The sequence below is a fragment of the Xyrauchen texanus genome, chromosome 45, assembly GCF_025860055.1.
Source record: "Xyrauchen texanus isolate HMW12.3.18 chromosome 45, RBS_HiC_50CHRs, whole genome shotgun sequence".
NCBI classification, from domain to species: domain Eukaryota; kingdom Metazoa; phylum Chordata; class Actinopteri; order Cypriniformes; family Catostomidae; genus Xyrauchen; species Xyrauchen texanus.
In genome coordinates, this window is record NC_068320.1 from 20,831,575 (window position 1) to 20,857,283 (window position 25,709).

A 25,709-nucleotide genomic window follows, 5' to 3' on the forward strand; every position below is an offset into this window, starting at 1 on the left:
TCTGACAGTGTATCGCCTCTGAATGCGTAATATCAGTGTTAAATGTATGTAACCGCCTCCTCGCGCATGCGCGTGAGAGAGAGAGAGAGAGAGAGAGAGAGAGAGAGAGAGAGAGAGAGAGAGAATGAGATAGTAAGAAAGAATAAGAAACGGGGGCAAGGAAGAGAAAAATGCAAATTAGTAAGAGAAAGTGAGAGGTGCAAATGAGACCATATTTTACCATGGTACTTTAAAATGCTTTAGTTCCTACAGTAATAAGTAACAGTTAATACAGTATTCTAACACAATTACTAATTATTTTTCTATGCATTCATGATTACTAGATAAGGATCTTGGATAAATAATAATAATAATAATTTTGCAGAAATTACATTCACAAAGAGCACTTTCTACGCAAATAAATATTTTAAAAGCTGAGCACAAAACATTATAGTAACTTGGGAAATCTCCATGACTTATAGAAATATTCCAGGTTCAAGACAAGTTAAGCTCAATCAACAGCATTTTCTTTAAAAATCTGGGTTACAGTGAGGCACTTACAATGGAAGTGAATGGGGACAATCCATAAACATCAAAATACTAATTTCAAAAGCATAGGCACATGGCATAATATGTGTGATAACATGATTTTAGTGTGATAAAATCTCTTACTAAACTTTTCTATGTACAGTAATATCCAGTTTTACAACTTTATTGTCATGACGATGTAACACAACTCTAAAACAACCATAAAAACGACATTTAAAACAACTTTACAGCTCAAATAAATAATACATGAGTTTTAACAGAAGAATTCATAAGTGCTTTTATAAAATTATAAGCTTTACATTTCTGCTTTTAAACCCTCCAAAAATTGGACCTATTCACTTCCATTGTAAGTGCCTCAATGTAACCTCGAGTTTAAAGAAAAGGAGGGATGAGTTGAAATGACTTTTTGTGCTAATCAACATCATGCCACGAATGCTATTGATTGAGCTTATCTTGTAATGATTTCCAGGCCTGGAAATCGCTATTTTAAAATAATCTCCAAATATTTCCAAGTTTTCAATGAACTTGTTTATAACCACCTCAAGTCATCAAAATATTACATTAAACGAAATGATCGAATGATTCTGAAAGCTTTTTACACGGTTTCAAGTAAAATCTCATATTATGGACTTGATGAATTGAGATGGTTTATGCTGTTTTATTGTTCATTGAGGATGAAAATATAATTATATGTTTTCTCTATGAAATACACTTTCTATTTTTGGTCTGTATATAGCTACAATAATGGAAGGTAGTAAAATATGAAACTGTGACATACTCTGCAGTAATGCAAAGTAAACCTGAGCTTTTATAAATTCACAAAAACTGCAGAATACTGATATGGTCCTTTCAAACCCTTCATACACAGCCTGAAACACATTACCTACACATTGGGTTGTTGCAACCCAGCAAAAAATTATCACTATCCATAAGATGGGTTAGATAATCAACCAAACATGCTAGGTCAAAATAACCCACAGTTGGGTTTGTCCATATTTGACCCAGATGAGCGTTGCAAAATAACCCAAATTGGGTTATTTTCAACCCAGCATTTGTTTGTGTGATATGGCATATTGGCAGACACTATGGTTACCATAGAGCATGTATGTAAGGGAGAAGAAAATGAGAATGTGAGGAAGATAATGAGTCAGAGAGAATGAGCGAGACATGAATGCAAATTAGAGACAGAGTTAAGCGCACGGATCCAGCAGCATTAAGACAGCAAATCAATAAAGAGCTTTGGGATATTTCACAATGATTGTAATGCCTTTACCATGACTCGTGTTCCCCTGCAGAACCATTTATAAGCAAATAGCTCTGGGCTTGGACTTGCTAATGGAACAGCGACACAGGGATAATGAATCATAATGATAAACACACTTTAACTGACAGTTGAACATCTGGCTAATCATAATTTTATACAAGAAATGTTAAAATTGTCCTTTCAGGTGGGCTGTTCAAATACATCTAGTATCTCCTCATGGTCAAATAACTCTTGCAACCAGATGGGAACTAATGACTGCTCATAAGGTTGGGCATGCCACTGCCGAATGCCATCAAAATAAATTAGGGCCATCAATCGATTCAAATTTGTATTCATATTAATGACATCATATGCCAATTAATTAATCGCATATCAATATTTCCCAAATTAGGCCCACATATAAATATCAGTCAATATATAATCATAAAACTACATATAATATATATAATAGTTCAGATAATTCAAAGACATTACATTTTGTGGCAGACCAGTAAAGTATTGATTAGACAGTACAAAAAGGTGTTACCTGTACAGCCAGAGCTGCGCTGACTGCCCCCTGCTGACTTAATACAGAAATGTACTTTTGCTCAGGGGACAGATAAGGGTATAGCTGCAGACATTGCTCCAAAAAGGGGTGTGAGCTCCATTAAAGATATAGGGAACCCCTAACCTAACCCTTTCCCTAACCTTAACTGTGAATGGAAGTGACGCCCCCTTTTGGAGTTGGCGCAAACCCCTTTTTGAGATTCCGCCCTACAGCTATACCTACTTGAGGTGCATGATTAATTGCGTTTGTGTGTGTGTGTGTGTGTGTGTTATTTTTTTATAGAATTAATCACATGGAATAAACATGATAATTGACAGCCTTAAAATAAAAAAATTAAAACAGCAAAAAATTACAGATATACCTCGGTCTGATCAAGCAAATGTAATAAGTCAATTAGAAGGGGACATTTCTTACATTTCAGTCTTCACAAAGCTATCGTATTGCTTGAGAAGAATTTGAATACATTGCATGAGTCACTTTGATAACTTCTATGATGCTTTTTGTCATTTTTGCAGCTTTACAGCCCCTGGTTTCTTTATTTGCATTGTATACACTGATAAGTCATAACATTATGACCACTCACAGGTGAAGCGAATAACGGTGATCATCTCCTAACAAGGCCACATGTCAAGGTCTGGGTTGATTAAATGGGAAGCGAACAAAAAGTTATCGTTATAGTTATAGATTTGGGCGCGCAAAACTCATTGATGCGCAATGACAATGAAGGCTACCATGTCTGGTCCAAACCGACAGAAGGTCTACTGTGGCACAAGCAACAGAACATTTTAATGATGGTTACAGGACAAATGTGCCACAACACACAGTGCATTACATCCTTCTGCGTATGGGGCTGCATAGCCAGACTGGTCAGTGTGCCCATGATGAGGGGTCCACTGACGAAAGTGCCTACTATGGGCATGTGATCATCAGAACTGGACCTTGGAGCAGTGGAAGAAGGTCACCAGACCCATGAGTCCTGTTTTGAGAGCACCGTTTACCCGCGGAAATGATAGCACTAGGATGTACTGTGGGGGAAAACGACAAGCCAGTGGATCTAGTGTGATGCTCTGGGCAATGTTCTACTGGGAAACCCTGGGTCTTGCCATTCATATGGACATCAATTTGGCAAGTGCCATCTACATAAACATCATTGCAGACAAGGTACACCCCTTCACATCAATGGTATTCCCTGCTGGCAGTGGCCTCTTTCAGCTGGATAATGCGCCCTGCCGCACTGCACACATTGTTCAGGAATGGTTTGAGGAACATGATGAAGAATTGAAGGTGTTGCCCTGGCCTACAAATTCCCCAGATCTCAATCCAATTGAGCATCTGTGGGATGTGCCGGACCAACAAGTCTGATCCACAGTGGCTCCACCTCACAGCTTACAGGATTTGAATGATCTGCTGCTATTGTCTTGGTGCCAGATACCACAGGACACCTTCAGGTGTCTTGCAGAGTCCATGCCTTGGCGGGTCGGCGCTGTTTTGGTGGCACACGGAGGACCAACTGCATATTAGGCAGGTGGTCATAATGTTTTGGCTAATCAGTGTACATTCTTAAAAATTCTCCACAAAAGAAAGAAAATAATAAGAGTTTGGAGATGAGTAAATGATGGCAGAATTTTCATTTTTGGGTAAACATGCACAAATTAAGGATCCTTAAAAACGCAACATTCTAGCAGATGTTTGATTCTTTTGAGATCGGCATAGTGCAAGAACACACAACCATGTCAGCATATGATTAGTGTTTTATACATTTTTATGACTTAAGTTAATTCTGAAAATCTGACTGTTACAAAAACAAACTCTGAAACATACAAACATATGACAAATATAAACATCACCCTTCAAACATTTTAGACAGTGCACATTTGATCTGTTTGGGCAAAAACATGCCCATGTATCCCCGAAGGCACTGACCAACACCCTAAACTCCTCAACTGTCTGTCTCTCTGGCTGGCTTTGACATGTCTTACTGCACTTTCTTGGTCATGTTCCTCGCTGACTCATTGCAAATTGAGTTGAGACTGAGAAAGACAGAATTTCTAACATAAATTTACATAAACACACAATCTTTCGGCACTCATTCACAAACACGCATAATTCTGCACAGATGGGCAGACAGATGCACAAACTGCTCCTAGGACCTTAAAAGGCCTCGCTGTCCAGTTGTATACACGTCTCATTATTCCTGTTAAGAGTCTTGGATCTGAAGATGATCCTACCCATGCCAGCAGAGATGACTCTCTTATCAAGAGGTCATGGTGGGCCATTTTGGTGTCTGAACCAGTTCTTGGGTAAATTCTTTACAGATACAGATCCAAATCCAAAGTCTCGACTCTCTCTCTCTCTCTCTATATGAATTGACTAGGAATAACTGAAACATTTCTTCTGCGGAAAGGATGAGACAATCTTGAATTATTAAAAAAAGAAATTCATCAGGCAGATAAATTTGTAATTCATGCGTTAATTCTAATTGTGAAAAGCCACTGGCCCACAAACACACAAGTACACACTATATAAAATACAGTAAATTAGAATTTGTATAGCAGGGGCCGTTCACACACATTGTTGAATCCATATGCAATGTTTCTAACTGTTTTTCAATGTATACCTTGCTCAATGGATACCTGCGACCATTGCATCTCATCTTACAGCTTTTTCAGCATCTTGCACATGAGTGCTTCATCTTTAAGATGCTGTGAAGGTTAAAAGCACTTTTAAAAATGCATTTTAAGATGCCTGCGTTCTGTTCCATTGATTGCACGGCGTCTAGTTTTTTCAATACAAAAAATTTGTTCAGTCTGAATGGCCCCTTACTCAAACTACAGCCGAGTACATGGATCCTCACCACAGTACTTTTACTCCTGCGCTCCTCCTCTGCTGGGATATATTGTAGATCTCCTGCAGTTGTTTCTTCTGGTCTTCGCTTAGAGAGGATGTAAGGGACTGATACCAGCCAGCATCTGAACTTTGAACACCTGGAACAGGAAATATTTCCAATTACTCAACCTATAATAATTTTACATATTGTCAAACCATTTCATTTCAAATTTTCATTTTTTAAACACATTTTTGTATGGTTAACAATTTTGGTACTATGTTAAGTAATCACTTGATGGCCACTGAAGCAAAACAAGTCGAGAACCACTGTCAAAGATCATATACACTGATGAGCCAAAACATTATGACCACTCACAGGTGAAGCGAATAACATTGATCATCTCCAAACACGGCCACTTGTCAAGGTCTGGGTAGATTAGATGGTAAGCAAACTATTAGTTTTCATAGTCAAATGGGCAGGAGTCAAATGGTCCGATAAGTCCCGTTTTCTTTTACATCACGTGGATTGCCGTGTACGTGTGCGCCATTTACCTGGGGAAGTGATGGCACCAGGATGCACTGTAGGAAGACGACAAGCCAGTGGAAGGAATGTGATGCTCTGGGAAATGTTCTGCTGGAAAACCCTGGGTCCAGCCATTCATGTGGAAATGAATTTGGCACGTGCCACCTAACTTTACATCGTTGCAGACCAGGTACACCCCTTCATGGCAATGGTACTCCCTGATGGCAGTGGCCTCTTTTAGTAGGATTACACGCCCTGCCACACTGCACACATTGTTCGGGAATGGTTTGAGGAACATAATGAAGAGTTCAAGGTGTTGCCCTGACCTCCAAATTCCTCAGATCTCAATCCGATTGAGCATCTGTGGGATGTGCTGGACCGATAAGTCTGATCCAAGGCGGCACCACCTCACAACTAACAGGATTTAAAGGATCTGCTGCTAATGTCTTGGTGCCAGATACCACAGGACAACTTCAAGGGTCTTGTAGAATATATGGTCAGTGCTGTTTTGGCAGCACGCGGAGCACCAACAGCATATTAGACAGTTGGTCGTAATGTTTTGGCTCATAAGTGTATGTCATATGTATATGTCAATATTTTTTAAATAAATGTGCATACGGAGCAGGGAGGCGGTAAAGAACTGGTATTCATCCTCTCCGTTGTCGTAGTCCAGTGGTGTACTATATTCTTCTAATGGGGTCCCCTCTAGACCTTCATCATCCCAGTACTCATCATCATCGTCATCATCTTCATCTTCATTGTCATTGCAGGTGGAAGCGCTGGACGACTGCAGGGTCATCCCTTTCTCTCCCACCTCATCTTCATCACTGGGAATCTCCTCTGGAAAACAGACATTATGATGAAATTGACTTCTATTATGATTCCATTATCTGAGAGCAGGGAACAGGAGGGGTTTGGAGATTGTTGTCTGGAGCTAAAGGAAATGTCATTTCTAAATATAGGTATGTCAAGTATTTTTAATCTCACACTACTGGTCCCACCAGTGTGCAAAGAAAAAAAAAAAAAGCCAAGATCTCAGGCCATTCTTTAAGAGCCACATTAAGAAATCTGTAGTTGAAATGTAACTATGGCTGCATCCCTTACCATATCTTATGTACATACAGTATATTACTATACATTTTCTATATGGTATGCATAAATAGGATTAGGGTGCTTCAAATAATTAAGTAAGCGTATGTTGCATAAATTAAGAATCGTGCTTGAATTATATACTATTTCTGATGGGTTTTCAAAGTTTCCAACTCTGTAACAAAATATTGTGTTAAAAAAGGGGGAGACGGTTTTCTTTCAACATTGTAAGTTGTTAATGGTGAGGAATGCAAGACTAAAACTATCTCAGCAGTTTTTAAATGTATGGACAATTAAATTAGTTTGTTTTTAATGCCATGTCAGCTTCAATAGCTATTTTCAAGGCAAAATATATACATTTATTTTCTAGGTTAAAATTTAAAATCAGGTAAAACAACTCACAAATTGGACCTAAAAGTTAAGTTAAAACAAATTACTTGACTTGTAAACTCTTATGCGATATTGACTTGTATGTTTGTTAGAAAATTAATATAAATGGAAATGCTATGTAAAGGCATACGTATATAAATGCTTACATACAGATGCAAATAGTATGTTATATCTAGAAGCAATTTCATGACACTAAGGCAGTCAATTTAAAATTCTAAGTTCAATTAATATTTGAATTTAGAATTTTAAATTGACAGCCTAAGATAAAAATTCACATTCAAATGCAAAAATGCGCATACAGATTTTGTATGTCCCAAGCACTGATGATAACTTACATTCTTGGGCTAAAACAGGTGCAGTGCAATAAATAAAACAACGCTGGTGTCTCAAGATGCGACTGAATTTACATTTAAATTGACACAGCATCTAAAAAACATTCATCGTTACACCATGAGATGCTGAAAAAAAGACGTAAGTCTAGCGCATGCTTGCATATAAAATTTGGTCACATTCGAAGTGAACGGCCCCCAGAGATTGAGGTCTTTGCTCTCTTATTAGCATCTTACTGCATACGTACATTTACAATTGTATTTAATGAAAACTTTGTGGTACCACCGGAACTGAAGCTTAACTCCATGGTAGTACTATGGCAATGGTATAGTCTACTGTTCAACAGTTAACATAGAATTGTCTATTGAAGCATTTTTATTTTCTCATTTTACTTTATATTGGAATTATTATTATTATTTTTTTAATAATGGCTAAAACGTTTGACTATCATTTTAAACACATATGTTAACAGTAAGATATGGTCTTTGCAATCAACAATCGCTACCAAACAGAGCTGATTGGTATACATCAAGGAGCTCTAAAATACTACTTACAGTATATTGATTTGTTGTGCCCTCATGTGGACTTGGGAGACAACGTCAATTTAAAATCAGATGTATTTTAGATATCCCACCTATCATAAATAATGCCTATAAATTAAAGTAGAATTTGAATATTGTTCCTCAGCCCTGTTGACAGCCGTGCATGACACCATAGTATATCCCAATACCAATTAACTGTCATACCAAACACACAATATTATGCACATTCCCCATTGCCAGCAAAGTACATACTAGAGTTTAGTATAAGTATGCAAATTAGGGTGCAACCTACATCTCAGCTCAATTAAGGATACATTGTATTAATAAATCTAAGACACAAGGATCAAACAAGGATTGCAAACAATGATCACAACTCTCACAATGCAAACTGATAAAATTTAAATGGAAAACAAAACAATTAAAGAAACCATACTTCACCTACAATGTCGTAGTATGCGAGAACCTAATTTTCACAGGCATACCCAAACAAACACAAGATAACCCTGAAGAAGAGATTAAAGAATGAATGCACTGACTCAGCTCTAAAGATCCCTAAAGTAACTGTTGAGAAAATCACCTTTCACCACATCCACTGCCTCGGATACAAAAACAGCCAGAACACCAATACCAAACGATCCCGCCCAATAGTCACAAAATTCAAACACTACAAAAACTAAAAACTTGTAAAAAGCAAAGAATTGCAGGGAACGCACTTTGGGATCAACTCACTGATTAAAAGAAAGAAGGTATTGAACCAACTTAGGAAACTAAATGCAGACATATGCCTACTACAATAAACCCACTTACTGGAACCTGAACATAAAAAACTTCACAATATACACAAATATATTCAGCTTCTTATAATACAAAAGAAGATCAAAAATACCCCAATATCAGATCAAGAAGGGCACTACATTATCATCTATATCTCTAATTACAATAAAGATATGAACATTGCTTACATATATGGGCCAAACCTAGACAATGCAGAGTTTTTCATAGACTTTTCACAATCAACAATCATCATTGGAGGAGACTTTAATATAATCATTAATCCAACATTAGACAAATCTAATAATTCAGATCACATAAAAAATGGGCACTCCACAGACATTATTAAACAATACATGAATGAGCTTGGACTTGAACAATCCCACTTTGCGAGAATACATGCATTACTCACCTGTTCATAAATCAATTGAGAAGATTTCTTCTTAACAAGTAATTCCACTAACCCAGAAATTTCAAATACAACAATAAACCCAATCATCATTTCGGACCATGCACCAATTAACGATACATTAACTACTCATAACAAAAACTACAGTAAAATCACACAAAGATGGCAAATGAACATCTCTTCTCCAAGACTAAGATTTTGAAGAATATTTTACACAACACCCCATTTAAAAATTTAACATATTTCGGAATACACATCTCCATCAACCTCTCAGACTTGTTTAATCTCAACTTCACCCCAGTATTAAAAAAAAATCAGAAGATGACCTACAATGTTGAATAGCCACTATTAAAATGTCTATATTGGCAAAAAGCAATTACCTCTTCACAATGAACCCGATACAGCTGACAAAAAAATGGTTCAATACACTACACCTAACTGCATAATAATTACATTTTACTGGAAAAACACGAAACCTAGAATTAAACTCCATACATTACAAAAGGGTAAAGACCACGGAGGCCTTTCTGCACCCATTTATTTACATTATTACAATACTTAGCAAATGGACAAAAAATACCCACAATCACACACACTTTATATTTAATATGACCACAGTAAATTGATGCCCCACTTGACATGATTGTGAATAACATATTCTGTGTTATGGTTTGCGGTTCTATTATATTATATTCCAGCGTACTATATGATATTATATATTTTATAATATATTACATTATCCTTTTTTTATTATACTAAATCAAATTATTTAATTCTGTTACATATAATATTATATTGTATTAGAATAATTGACAGTATTTTATTTTCAGTGCCACCTTTAAGAACTCTTAGAAGGTCTGCACTTGGCATCCTACTCAGGGGTTTGATTGCCTTTGGCTCTTGGCCTGGTATATTGCCGTCATGGGAGTCGATGAGACCTGCCTTTTTTTCTCTCTCTGATGTGATTGCATCCCACAACTCGCCCTAAATGTCCAAGATGGATCTTAACATCAAGAAATTCACTATTGGGAAGCACTTTCAGTGTCATTCAGCACTTTAATTGCCTCAACTGTCCCTCAATTTTCTGTGATGTCAAAGCAGGATATTAACATTGGGTAACCACTGGTGGGTGGCACTCTGGTGTGGAGAAAATGCAAGAGGAAATTGCAATGCTCTTGGGAGCAGAGGGCAGTCCTTGACTGGTCGAGCAAAGTGGGAACTCTGAAAAGCTATTATGGAGGATGTAGGCAGTTGAAAATCTCTGAGGGGGCGGCACACCAAGCGGGATCAGTTGTGTAGATTTAGGTGCTGTTTCTTACCTATGGAATCTAGGTCTATCTCATCAGATATCATATATATATATATCAATCAATATTTGTATGTATTATGTATATGTATGTCACTGTATACAAATGTGTATGTATGTGTGTGTGTATATGTATATATATATAAGGGATGTGCACGAGTAGTCGAATATTCGTTCTGCAATAATTATTAGAAAAGTAAAAATACTATTCGAATTTTGCAAAGTTTTTCTATATACAGTGAGATGCATGTTAAATCCTGAACACACAAACTAAAACTGGAAGTTATAACAGAATGCACTGTGTGGCGCTGTTGAGTGTGGACACAAGTTGATCACATTTGTTGAGCCAACGGTTCTGTCAGTATGTTCAGATGGACACATGTTCAGAAAAAAGCAGGTTATTGCGAGAATGTGGCTTACTGGGTTCCTGTTTAAATGTACTGGATAAGCAGTGAACACTTTACTCTCGTATATTTGCAGCTTGTCAGAAAGCAGCATCCCCATAGCAATGTAAACCCTTCGATGCTTCTGTAAACAACAAACATGGCATCCGAGAAAGAATATGCTAGCTGAGGTAAGGGACATTCCATCATTTAAACAGGTGTGTATTAATGAGTATAGTTTACTGAGGATGTGAAAATGCTTGTTTTTCTCAACAAAAACATGACATGAGATACAATATAAACATGATAACTATTATATACACGAGTGTTTATACTCATCCTGTACATTAAATGCGTCAGTCTACTTCATTAGCGGTTTCTTTTTCCTCGCTTTGCGTGAGCTTAAATTATTTCATTCTATTCGTTTTCACGCATTGCTAGTTTAAATAATGAAAAATAACAAAACACAGGACATGATAGAAGCTTGTTTTGAATATAATTAGAAGCTTGTTTTTTAATGGTGATGCAACCTTTATGACTAAAAAATGTATTTTACAACATCTCTCTCATTAATTACCTTAACTATCATTTAAAAAATAGAATATTCTAATATTAGATTTTTATGAGCTTAAATATTCGAATACCAAATTATTGCTGAATGCCCATCCCTAATATATATATATATATATACACACACACACACACACACACACACACACAGGTGGCCAAAAGTTTGGAATAATGTACGGATTCAGCAGTTTCTGAAGGAAATTTGTACGTTAATTCACCAAAGTGGCATTCAACTGATCACAATGTATATAGTCAGGACATTACTGATGTAACACAGCACAAATCACAATGTGAAAACAGTCATTTTTGATCAAATCTAGACCATTTCCAGCCGCCATCACTCCAACACCTTTTGATTTTACCATGATGTCAAGCAAAGAGGCATTGAGTTTAAAGTTAGGCCTTAAAATACATCCACTGGTACACCTCCAATTGACATTAATTAGCCAATTAACCTAACTGGCTAATTGCCTAAAGGCTTGATTTTCTGGAATTTTCCAAGCTGCTTATAGGCACAGTTAACTTACTGTATGTAAACTTCTGACCCACTGAAATGCTGATATAGTCAATTAAAAGTGAAACAATCTGTCTGTAAACAATTGTTGGAAATATTACTTGTGTCATGCACAAAGTAGATAAAACCACTTGCCAAAACTAGAGTTTGCTAATATGAAATCTGTGGAGTGGTTAAAAAATGAGTTTTAATTACTTCAACCAAAGTATGTAAACTTCTAACTTTAACTGTACTCCTTTTGTATGTTTTGTGGCATTAATAAAATAAAAATATCTAAGACACTACAAAGGAGTTTCCACCTCACATACTATAAGAATGCAGGACAGCGATGCAGGGTTTTGAAGTTGTATTTAATTCCTGCGAGTCAAGAGTCTAATGCCCAAAGTTCAGAATCATGTGAAACTAACACTCGCCAGTCTTTCCACCATTCCCCATGTCTCCAGGGCCCTGTTCCAGCGATACAATCAGTTTTCAGCCGTCCGTAAAGCATGATGACTAAAGACTAACCTCAGGCAATATGCCACAAATAGCACTTCCTTTGCAAGGATTAGTTTACCTGAGGCGAAGTGAGGTGAAGACTTCATGAGGCGGCAAGTTTAGAATAAACAGAAAACCTCCAAAAGCAACAACAAAAAGAAAGTTGGACTTGAAAGGTCAAAGCTTAATGACGTAAAGGCGCATTACTTATTTTTTCCTCGTTAAAAAACTCCAATTCGAAACACATGTATATAATTATGAGCAATCACTAGAGATGATGATTCTAGTCATATCAGAAACTTAAAATTTTTTTTTACTCTACATGGAGAGGGTCCCCTCATGGGTGCTACCATGTTATCTCATGACCAGCCAAATACTTCTCACTTAATCTCAGTAATCACACTGTTATTGGGCGTTTTCGCTCATGGATTTAAATTAATCATGGCTGACTGTGAATAATGAATTTCTACAATGCCATTAGTAAATAAAAACTGGATGCAGCTGCATCCAGTTTCTTGCATCAAAAGCAGTCTTTTTACACAAACATTGTCCACCCTTGCTCTAACCCTAAGAATAAAAAAGGATGTTTTTTGCTACTGTACCTTTAATATTTCAACATGAATATTAGGTAATATACATAAAAAAATCTTAAAGGTACAGTAGCTAACCTCTGTGAAATGTGTAATACCACCCCTCCCATAACACATCAACAGTTTTCACCAGGGTGGGCAAAGTTGCTGAAAAGGCCTTGATATGTAAACGAGAGTCGTCATTTGTTAAATGAAAATCTTGTTTTCCATGATATGGCCCCTTAAATGGCCCTTTAACCCCATCCTGTCAGTACTGAAATATTTTTCTCTCTCCCCTAAATCTCACCGTTCTCATCCTCCTCTGAGCCTTGAGCTCTTGAGAGCTGCTCTGGCTTGTTGAGGACTTTGGAGGTGTAGATGTGCTTTAAGCCCAGGAAGAGGAGCAGGATGGAGGGGATGATCTGTCCTGCCACTTCCACCAGGACTGCAGGGCGGCTGGGCAGCTCCATCAGAACACTGAGCCCAATGATGCACATCTTTCGGTCATGAAGTCTGTAGAGATAACAATATAAAGCAATCAAACGTTTATAGTGAAAAACAAAATGCAGTCACTGGTATCATCATTAATTACCATGGCTTATTTTGTCAGCCTGCAATCTAGGTGTATTAAAATACATTTACATTTTTATATTTGGGAAAATTACAATCCTGGCACCATTATCCAGCTGATTCATGCGCTTATCCATTGACCTACAAAATATGATGATGAAGTTATCCAATTAAATATGTCACAAGCACATTGGAGTTAATTTGTATCAAAAGCTATAGACCCTTCTTGGGCTGTACCAGTTTTGAAAACAAAGTGATACCCATAAATGCAGTTCATATTAAAAGGGATAATTCAGCCAAAAATTTGAATTCTCTCATCGTTTACTCACCCTCATACCATCCCAGATGTCTATGACTGACTTTCTTCTGCAGAACACAAACAAAGATTTTTAGATGAATATTTCAGCTCTGTAGATCCATGTAATACAAGTGATTGGTGACCAGAAATGTGAAGGTCCAAAAAGCACATATATGCAGCATAAAAGTAATCCATAGGACTCCAGTGGGTAAATCCATGTCTTCAGAAGCGATATTTACATTCACATTTTATGCATTTGGCAGACGCTTTTATCCAAAGCGACTTACAGTGCACTTATTACAGGGACAATCCCCCTGGAGCAACCTGGAGTGAAGCGTCTTGCTCAAGGACACAATGGTGGTGGCTGTGGGGATCGAACCAGCGACCTTCTGATTACCAGATATGCGCTTTAGCCCACTACGCCGCCACCACCACTCCACACGATATGATATGGTGTGGGTGAGAAACAAATCAATATTGATCGGCAAGTCCTTTTTCACTATAAATCTTTACTTTACTTCCAAATTCTTCTTTTGTTTTGGAAATATGCATTCTTCATGCATATTGCCACCTGCTGGGTAGGGAGGAGGATTTGTAGTAAAAAAGGACTTCAATATTGACCTATTTCTCATCCACACCTATCATATCTCTTCTGAAGACATGGATTTATGGATTACTTTTATGCTGCCTTTATGTGCTTTTTGGACCTGCAAAGTTCTGGCCACCATTCACTTACATTGTATGGACCTACAGAGCTGACATATTCTTAAAATCTTTATTTGTGTTCAGCAGAAGAAAGAAAGTCATACACGTCGGGGATGGCATGAGGGTGAGTAAATTATGAGAATTTTCATTTTTGGGTGAACTATCCCTTAAAAAAAAGAGGTAAAGCAAGAGTGATGATTGAAAATTCTAAGAGAACCAAAAAACTAAACAAAAACGGTATTGACACAGCTGCCATATTAGCACGAAGAGAGCTAAAGTGGTTTAATCTAAATCAATTGGTCCAGTGTAGTTTCACTCAATCATTCAAAGTAAAAAGTGATAAATCTCTGTTAATGAAGTGCATCTGTAACATCTGACAATCAGAAGCAAATGAAAGCCATTTCATGTGCAAACATGCTCACCCTAAGAAAAACTCAGTGTCGTTCATCCATTGGTTGATGAACTGTGCTGTGATTGGCTCAGGGCTGTGAGGGAAGCGGATGTTCTCCAGTTTGTGTATGAGCAGGGTGGGGTTGTAGTACAGAGCTGCAATGACCACCTGTAGACACATTGTGCGCAGCTCGCTAGACTTCACACCACGTGTTAACCGCTCCAACACGGCCTCCACAAACAGAGGGATACACTAAAATACATACGAGGGGACAAAATGACACATACGATTATTTGCATATATGATTTGATACTAATTACAAACAAAATAAGACAAAAAAAACTAAAACTAATGTGCATGCCGACCAACACACACAAATGGCTGACCTGGTCAATACCACGTCCACGGCACTGTAATATTATGACCTCCAAAAGTTTGGCAGCATGGCATTCTGGGTCCTCCCCACCACCACTTGTTAGGACCTGAGGGTCAAAAGGTCAAATGTGAAATATTGGTAGAATTGTCAGAATTTGTTAAAATTATTTACTTTATATAAAACATAAAATAGGACCAAATATGACCAACTGGGGGGAAAAAAAAAACATAATTATAAAACATCAATACAAATGTAGTTGTAATAATTCATAAGATACAAGACAACACTAGAATACATGATAGATGACTGCTTTCAATGATATATATATTACACAATTGTCTACCGTCTACCAGTACACCTTCATATTTTAGATGTTTGGGACATTTCTGTTGCTTCTGGTGGCATTTTGGCCCTGATCCCTGGTTAATTTCTGACTGCCAGCTGAACTTTATACAACTTAAAGACATGTATAGTAAAAAAACACCTTTTTGCACATTGTGTATATGACCTCCAGGTACTTGGGATTTGACAGCAGCATGTTTGTATCCACGGTAATGTAATTGTGCAAGAGAGGCATCATATCTGCATAAACAGGGTAATATATCACATCATTAATAGAGTAGTCAATATAGCATAACCATATTCAAACTACTCAAAAGCAAGTGTGAACATCAATCATCTTAATGACTATTTCAACCTATTTCAATCATGGGATGAATTATAGTTTAAGGTGGAGAAGAGAGATCAAGTCTAGGCCTGGCTCTCAGCTGCGTTTCATAATGTCTGACACCTGTGAAATAGTCGAAGCAGTCATGCTGGAAGACGTCATATAGGACGCCCAGAAGCTGCCACATCGGAGGGGAGATGGACTGACAGGTGAGTCCAAATGCTAGAGACAATATCTCCTCATAAAACTCTGAAAGAGACAGACAAAACATAAATGAAAGGACCTTTTCAGGGCTATAAAGAATAAGATAAAGCCTTCATAAAAAATATTTTTTAAATGGTTTGCTTTTATAGTAAAATAAGATATGTTTTATTTCAGCGCTCCACCATGTGGTCAAACGCTGTAATAATCTTTTATGTCCATTATGAAAGGGGAGTTCCTACTGACAGTGCTAAACTCAGACATTAAAGTTAAACACTGCTAAACTTTTTTGCAACATCAACTGCTCATGGTGCTTCAAATTGGAAGCTCCCACTGACAATAAATGTCTTGTCATTGCTTTGTCACTGCGAAGCACAGTCAGTGTGAACGCCCCTAAAAATATTTTTTTTGTGATGTCTTGATTGAACAAAAAACTAAACATTTAAACTACATAATTAGACAAATTATAATAACAAAAAGTCATCAAAACGTTTTTCTCATCTTGAGCCTAAATGTATGTTACGACATCTTAAATAGCAAAACAGCACCCACCATCCCACACACACACCTGCCATACCTATGATGGGTTTCTGCAGCACAAGACCAATGACCTGCAAGCATATGCCCTCCAGCTGCTGAGTGATCTGACACACAGACAGATAAAAGAGCACATTAAACTCACAAAGACACTTATTTTGCTGTCAGTTTGTATGCAATTCTACTTTCAGTGTGAAAATCTATTTTAGTATAAAGTATAGAGTCAACTAAAAATACAACTAAAATATTAGTAAAAATGTTCACATCAAAACGGTTCACACCAAGTCTGTTGGCAAATTTTCATCATTCTCAGATTTTTTTTCTTTTTTTGGGGTGCATTAAAGAATTGTTCATCATTTGAACAAAAAACTAAACAAAATGCAATGCAAAACAAGACAAAAAAAAGCAAAACAAGACAAAAAAGACAAAGCAAAGAAAAACTATACAAACCAGGGGCCTGGGTACCTCAGCAAGTAAATACGCTGATTACCACCCCTGGAGTTCGTGAGTTCGAATCCAGGGTGTGCTGAGTGACTCCAGCCAGGTCTCCTAAGCACCCAAATTGTCCCGTTTGCTAGGGAGGGTAGACTCAAATGGGATAACTTCCTCATGGTCACTATAATGTGGTTCTCACTCTCAGTGGGGTGCATGGTGAGAAGTGCGTGGATGCCGTGGAGAATAGCGTGACGCTTCCACATGCACTTTGTCTCCGCGGTAACGCACTCAACAAGCCACGTGATAAGATGTGTGGATTGACGGTCTCAAACGCGGAAGCAACTGAGATTCATCCTCAGCCACCTGGACTGAGGTGAGCCACTACACCAACACGAGGACTTAGAGCGTATTGGGAATTGGGCATTCCAAAATTTGAGCGAAAAGGAGAGGGGAAAAAAAAAGACAACACAAACCAAGACAAAGCAAAACAAAGCAAGACAAAACAAAGCAAGACAAAGCAAAGCAAGACAAAGCAAAGCAAGACAACGCAAAGCAAGACAACGCAAAGCAAGACAACGCAAAGCAAGACAACGCAAAGCAAGACAACGCAAAGCAAGACAACGCAAAGCAAGACAACAAGCAAGACAAAACGAAACGAAACAAACAAGACCTTTGAAGTCATCAAAGCAGTCATTGCAGTGCAATATTTAAGACTAGATGGGAAGGAATTCACAGAGATGCAATGCAATGCATTGGACTTGGCATGAACAGGCCTTGAGCACATGTCCAAACCTCTTTGTGGTCCTCCATAACGGTGAGTATGGTGTCTATGGTGCTGAGGATCCCTAGTGCCATCACTGTCTTATCTTCACTCTCCTCATATTCTTCACTCTGGAGAATCTTGCTAAAGATCTCTGCCTGCACCGAACAACACGTTCATCAAATATCTCTGCCAGAATGAATACAGAATCTTTGAAATGATAATACAATTTGAAACAAAGACTAGTGCAGTACCAGATTCTGTGTCATATCCACAGCTATCACAGCCACTTCCTGGTTGTATTCACAGATCATTTTCTGGATGACGCTGGTGAGGTCATCGTTTTCTGTTTCTTTAATGATGTGCAGCAATTCCTGCATCACAGTCTTGATGAACGGCCTGATATAGACCTTAGCTACACTCACAGGAGAACATGGAAGAGAATATGTTGTGATAAAGCACTGCTGGGACAGACAGCAGCCACTTGTGTTGCATTTAAATAAATTGATTAATCTACTTGTCTCTTAAACCAATTACCCAGAGTAAACTAATTTGGGTCAATGACAAATAAGGACGTCCGAAAAAAAGGGGACATCTTTTAAAATGCATGTACCAAGGTCTTAAAAAAATATAATGTATGTGCAATCAATATAATATACATATTTATACCATTGTTAACAAAAGTTTTGTTTTTAATGTTAGGTGGATTTAAATGTTAGGTGACCCTTTAATTTAGTAAAATGAAAAAATGCATTTCGTTTTGAACAACAGTAAATGAAAGCAGACTCATATTTTAAATCTCTATCTCTCTTCAAGTGCTTGATGTAGTGTGTATTCAAACCTTGCTCCTGGTTGCAGATGAGCGTCTGCAGTGCAATAGCTGCCTCCACTTTGACAGGCATTTCCTTATCATCCACCAGGTTCTGTTTCACCAGCTCCACAGCATTCCTCAGAACCAGCTCATTATGAAACTTCAGAGGACTGAAAGAGTGCAGCACCCAGCATGACTACACAGACAGCCAGAAAGACCACAATTATGTCTCCATGGAAACCATTGTTGCATTGAAAATGGACTAGTGCAGTTCTGAGTTCACATTGCTATCAGGTCTAGACACGATCTAGACACACTCACTCACCCTGGCCCGTAGGTAGCCCAGATTTGAGTTGAGCAGAGGAAAGACATAGTTTTGTAACATGAGCTCCATCTGGTCCCTGTACACCCGCTTCTGCAGATAAAGACACAGAACATAAAAAAGCAACTGGAGAAACCTCGCAATATTACAAATTGAGTCACTATCACACACACCAGAGAGTTTAACGGAAAATTTAATTTCAGACACTGTCCAAAAACACAGAAACATGTCAAAATCTCTGAAATGATGCAATGGTCCCACTGTTTTGTTTTTATATATATAAAAAAATAAACTAACCTTTAGCAAGGGCTGAGCTAATGCACCGATTACATGCAGTGCTCCATCCTTCCTGCGGGGGTCAGCGTTGGGATCCATAAGGATCTGATGACAAAATTCCATGATCTGTGGCAAAACCTGAAATATCACAAGAAAAGGTCAAGACTAGAGGTCAACCCATAGTGGATTTTGCCAATACGATAAACAATTAATCGACTGATGTATTAATAGAATGCTTAAAACATTTCTTAGTCTTTCCTTACTATGACGGACAGTGGTTACAAAGCCAATTATTTCCTTCTTAGAACAGAAAACAATATTTAACTATATAATGCTTAATTAACATTTTCCAACAACCCTTCCACAGTTTTAAGATAGAAATACATTAAAATAGCACCAATTCAAGTAACAATAAATGTTTCACAAAGTCCAAGTGGGACGTTGACTTATTGAAAGAACTAGTCTCCACAAAGGTTGCATTATCCTTTCAATGGTCATTAAATCTCCTAAAATTTCATCCTCCACAATATTAATCTGTTGGCATACTGTGGTTATTTGCTTTGCTACAACAATCGTGAAGCCGTGTTTATGATTCACGTCAGGGCATCAACGGCAGCATCAGTCAGCACTTTGAACTCCACATGAAAAGCGCTTGCAGACAAAAACGTCACATTCTGTGTTTTGGTAAAAGTTAATATTTGACGTGCTGCTGACTACCAACCCCTGGAGTCGCGAGTTCGAATCCATTGTGTGCCGAGTGAATCCAGCCAGGATTCTCACCCGGATTGAGGTGAGTAACTGCTTCACAAAGAGGACCCACTAAGTAGTGGGAATTGGGCATTCCAAATTGGGAGAAAAAAATAGGCTGAAAAATACTTGAATTCTATCACAAGTCTGGGCTTGTTTTGTACAACAAATAGTGTAAAGAGCTCCTTTCCCCATCACTTTTTCACTGAATCAATGCTGTGTGTGTGTTTGTGGTGTGTTGTGTCAATGTAATGACTCTGGCGGACACATCGCAAAGATTCCGCACTTCCAACAAGTGTTTATGCGGTATTAACGTAAATGCGTTAATTCCGATTAAGTAAAATTAACACGTACAATTTTTTTAGTTAATCGCATATATATATATACACACACATACACACACATACAAAATCCATGATTACTAACAAGATATGAAGTTGGAGACACAATGTGCTGGTGGGGCAAGTTTTCATACCCTCGCTTTAATTTAAAACATTTGATTATCTAACCAAATATCAAATTTGCATTGAATTGAGGATAAAATATGGATGAATACTGTCAACAAGGACGGATTTAGATCCCGAGGAATCAGTGATTGTTTTTATTTCAACTCTAGAGGGCGCTGATAAACTGTAGAACCAAGCTGTTTTAACTATAGAATTCTTTCTCCGGAGAAACAATGGTGGAATAATTTGTATTTATTTTTTTTATTCCAAAAAGCAAATATCGGCACTAGTTAATCAGTAAAACGAATGAATAAGTCTAGTCAAGACGTCTGCTCCAATGACATTACAAATGCATAATATTGCAGTTTGATTCATATTGTGCAAAGTAATCTTAATTAAAAATGGAAAGGCAGTAAATGTGATTCATTCTTATAAATCAATTTGGAATGCCCACAATGAACTGCAAAGAATATAATTGCTAACGTAAACAAAAGCACTGGTCATAAACACTAGTGTGAGGGTTGACTTACCTCCTTCCTCTTTCTGGCTGCCTTACACAATAGAGTCTGAGCGGCTGTGGCTGGGAACATATGATCGTCATAAATATCTACAGTTGCACAGAAACAAGGAACCAGCGATCAGCCAATCAAATCATATGTCAATCAATCATCAGCAACTAAGATCATACTGCAAAAAGGCTTTATCAAACTTTGCAAAGTGAAAGATTGAAAATAGCTTCAATCTCAAAGCAGACTGACTGAATTTCATGCGGATGTACTCATATGGATCTTCCTGCCATAGTCTTTCATCTTCATCTTTATAGCACATGAGAGGAAACACCACCTCCTGAGTTATAGTCTGCAGAGAGAGAGAGGGAGAGATATTAAGATGTATGAAAGTCATCATTTATCTGAAGTCATGTCATGCTGTTTAGGAGTCCGTTCTTCTCACCGGCATGTGTTGTTTCATTTGTTTCCATGTGATCGAGTGCGAAACGGCCTGAGTCATATAGCTTAATGCCTGCTGGAGGACTCGAGGACTCACATACTGCTTCTGTCTGTACTGGTCAACCACCTTTAACAAGATCTACAGGAATACAAAGAAGAAATTACTTAATGCACAATGACCAATTTACATTCACAAACTAAAACTACACATCTGGTCCATACCTGTTGGATTCCTGTCGCATAAGTCTTCAAGTAAAAATCTGCAAACTCAAAATACTCTTTTGTAACGTTGCCGGGACTCCCATATCTGAATACAAATCAAAGAAACAGTACAAATCATACCGAATAATGAATACTGGATTTATTGATTTAATTCTCATCCCCTCTTATTTCACATGGTAGATGTCAGATATTGTGACAAGCAAAAGATACGGATAAAGTTATCGTTTTCCATTTCTTTGATGGCATGCAGCTAATCCTCTTGGGGATCACTATCATGTCTTTCAAAGACCAAAATGTGGTTTAGTTTGTTGAATCACCTCTCAAACATTCTTGTGATGATGTGCAGTGCCCATTTCTTGCACTTCCACCAGATCAGTTCAGGTCTGTCATCTTCATCAGCTTTCAGAGTCTCCTAAGAATCATTAAACATGGAGTCACACACTTTTATCTGCTCATAAGATCTTATTGGGACAGTTCCCTGAAAAATGAAAATTCTGTCATCATTTACGCAACCTCATTTTGTCCCAAACCCATATGACTTTCTTTCTTCATTGGAACACAATTGGAGATGTAAGACAGTATGTTGGTCTCAGTCACCATTAAATTTCATTGCATGGATCATCTCTTTTTGTGTTCCACTGAAGAAAGAAAATCATCAATTTGAGCGGCATGTATGCGAGTAAATTTTTTGATGAACCATCCCTTTCACTGTAAAAAAATAAAATAAACAACACACAAACGTACTGCAGGGACGTCCCGATCCACAACTATCCTCAGGATCTCCATCCAATGGGTCATGACTGTGTTATTGATCAGCTGTAAGGGGAGGGAATACTGCATACACACACAAATGGGTTTAGTACAGATATTAGCCTTCCATTTATGTATGCACAAATTTTAGGACTAGCAAGTTAATGAAAAATGAAACAAATGTACTCACACACCTGTACGAGTGCATGGAAAATCTTCAGTATCTGTTTCTGGATGAGCACAGAGATGAAGGTGGCATCAGACAGGAGCTGAGTGATCAGCTGCTGGAGTCGTGGCAAGAAGATCTGCATCGCTGCCAACAAGGGATCCCGTTCCTCTGCCTTCTTAAACCTGACCACCACAAACCCCAGATCAAGGATCATATTGATCCACAGTCAAATATATCTCAATGTAATCTTTCATTGAACTCTAATTTAGAAGAAAGAAAACCATAGGTTGCGAGCAACGTTGGTTAGAGTTTGTGGACTTACTCATAGGTTTTAACGAGTTGGTACAGAGCGAGCAGACTACCGTACCAACTTCCACTGTTTTGAGACTGCAAGTGCAGGTTGATCTTGTCTACAACCCCCATCCACCGCCCAGGAAAATCATGCTTTATTATCGCACGCAAACATACTGTCAGCTGAGCCCTGTCAAATAATAAACAAAGTCATTTTAATGTTAGAAATCTCAATTGTGTATCCAAAACGTCTTAGACAACTGACTCACCTAATGGACTCTGGACAGCGAATAATGGCCTCCACAATGTTTTCACGGATCTGTCCACGATCATTTTCATGAATGTTGAACGGAAAGACCACCTCCCCCAGCATGGGCTCTCGGTCCTGCCAGTACTGACTCACCATGTTCTTCAGGTATATAGCAGCTGCAAAGCAAAAATATGTTGTCACCACCTATTGTATCCAATCACAATGCACAAATCCTAAAGAGGGAGTGCCTTGATTCAAAGTGATCGAACTGTTAAATTGTAGTTGGGTCTTTCTGTACAGAATCAGAGTTGCTCAACTTGGTGCAAAGTGACGGGAGGTGTTTATTTTAAGTTTAATAATCCATTACAGTATTTTCTTATGGTATATGAAGGTCTAACGCACAGTATAGATATTTGAAGAGGAAAAACGCTGCTCTTACCTGCCTGTCGCACAGGAAACTCCACCTGCTCCGACACAATAATCTGCAGCAGAGTGGGAGCGAAGTTGATGATCTTGTAGGACTGAAAGAGACCCGACATTTGAAATTAGAGAGCTTGACACCAGACCTTTGAAATTATTTTAAAACGATTAATTTAATTTACAATCTCCAAGCCTGGCTAATAATTCTTTAAAGAATAGTTCACCCAAAAATGAACATTCTCCCGCCATTTACTCACCCTCATGCCATTCCGGATGTGTATGACTTTCTTTTTCTGCTGAACACAAACACATTTTTCATATCTGTAGGTCCTCACAAAGCAAGCGAAAGGGTACCAAAATGTTGAGGACATAAATGCAGTATAAAAGTACAGCATAAGACTTCAGTGGTTAAATCCATGTCTTCAGAAGCGATATGATAGGTTTGGGTGAGAAACAGACAAGTCAGTTTTTACCATAAATTCTCCTCCCTGCACAGTAGGTGGCGAGTTGCACAAAGAATGCAAATCGCCTAAAACTAAAGAAGATGTATGTGTAAGTGAAAGTGGAGATCGATAGTAAAAAAAAAGACTTAAATATTGATGTTTCTCACCCACACCTATCATATTGATTCTGAAGACATGGATTACTTTTATGATGCTTTTATGTGCTTTTTGGACCTTAAACATTCTAGCCACCATTCACTTGCATTGTATGGACCTTCAGAGCTGAGATATTTTTCTAAAAATCTTTGTTTGTGTTCAGCAGAAAAAAGAAAACAGACATCTGGGATGGCATGAGTGTGAATAAATTATGAGAGAATTAAATTTTTGGGTGAACTATCATGACAGCAACTCTCAGTCAAATACTAAAAACAGATGGGACATAACATTTTATGCAGTGCACTAAACTGACAATGAGCCTAACTGGATTGAAACTTAAAATTCAACAACCCAGATTTTATGAGTGTGACAGCACTCTCCCTATTGATACACCAAATTTCCACAAATGTGAGTTTAGCAGCAACAGTGAACTGACTTTACATAGAAGGCTTTGTATTGGCTGTTGAGAATGCGTTATTGCACAGAATTGCATCAGCGGTCTGAAACAATGGTGATTTATATGGATCAAAACCAGGACAAAATGTAAAATATCCCAGAATAACATTCCACCTAAGGCAGATTTATAGCCCACCTTTTGTAGAAGTGCTTTTTTCACATAACCATTAGGAATAATGTGGTATTGTTTGTCTATTTAATACAAAGTTTAAATAATGATGTTTTGGATGTTAGAATAAAGCACATCAACATTACATTGACTTAGTCAATAATGATTAAGATTAGGGCTGCTGCATGTCAGTATCTCATTCTATTGTTGCACACTGTTGGTACTGATGCATTCAACCAATTCAAATAGTTTGCCAGCTTAACGTCACGAAATCGACCATATGAACAGCAATAGAGGTAAGATATGGCTGTGATCGGATATATTTAGTATCATTCTCACTTATGCATTAAATCATCTTATAGCAAAGACCCTCTTCTTATGGTGCTTTTGTTCTCCAAAGAAACAACAAACTTCTCCAGATGGATGACTGACCTGATTGAGTTCATTCTCAGCCGCTACCCTCATATTGGGGTCAATGGTGCCTTTCAGAGCCTGTATGATTCGATTGGGATCCATGAGGCCCGATGTGATGAATAAATCTGAATAAACTTTGTAATATCAGACAGATACAAGGGCGAGATTCAGATGAGTCGGATCTTCCAGACAGCCCTGCCCCAGTCTACCGGCAAGCGACTGTTATCGTCGCAAAGAACAAAGCCAACACGAAAGGTTTACGGTAGCAAATGTGTGTCACGACAACGGCGGCCATTAAAGGAATAGTTCAATCAAAATGAAACTTCTGTCAATATTTACTTACCCTAATGTCGTTTCAAATGAGATTTTAGGCAGAATAATGCTCATCATTCACTTTCATTATTTTAAAAATGATGCAGTGAATGTGAATGGAGACTGAAGCAATGTCCCAAATGTCACACTATGCACTAAGTCATGTAGCGAATGATTTTTTTTTTCAAGA

The 25,709-nt window shown here is 37.9% G+C and overlaps 1 protein-coding gene across 2 annotated transcripts; it reads right to left on the reverse strand.

The window, feature by feature from the left end:
- Positions 1-2,712: 2,712 nt before the first annotated feature.
- On the reverse strand, positions 2,713-25,403 carry ipo8 (importin 8). 2 transcript variants are annotated; one of them, XM_052118518.1, is made up of 25 exons: positions 25,226-25,403; positions 23,649-23,730; positions 23,229-23,385; positions 22,991-23,149; positions 22,694-22,850; positions 22,494-22,583; positions 22,067-22,161; positions 21,750-21,834; positions 21,532-21,666; positions 21,339-21,438; positions 21,111-21,187; positions 19,409-19,525; positions 19,115-19,204; positions 18,820-18,985; positions 18,233-18,393; positions 18,011-18,136; positions 16,824-16,890; positions 16,169-16,294; positions 15,863-15,960; positions 15,389-15,484; positions 15,034-15,254; positions 13,346-13,551; positions 6,307-6,528; positions 5,194-5,323; positions 2,713-4,733 (listed from the first exon to the last, which is right to left on the reverse strand). In XM_052118518.1, coding segments are annotated over exons 1-25 (3,048 nt in total). In that variant the 5' UTR covers positions 25,310-25,403; the 3' UTR covers positions 2,713-4,732. The 2 variants fall into 2 exon arrangements, with proteins under 2 accessions (XP_051974478.1, XP_051974476.1); XM_052118516.1 differs by having other exon boundaries at positions 16,815-16,890.
- Between the last annotated feature and the right edge of the window lie 306 nt (positions 25,404-25,709).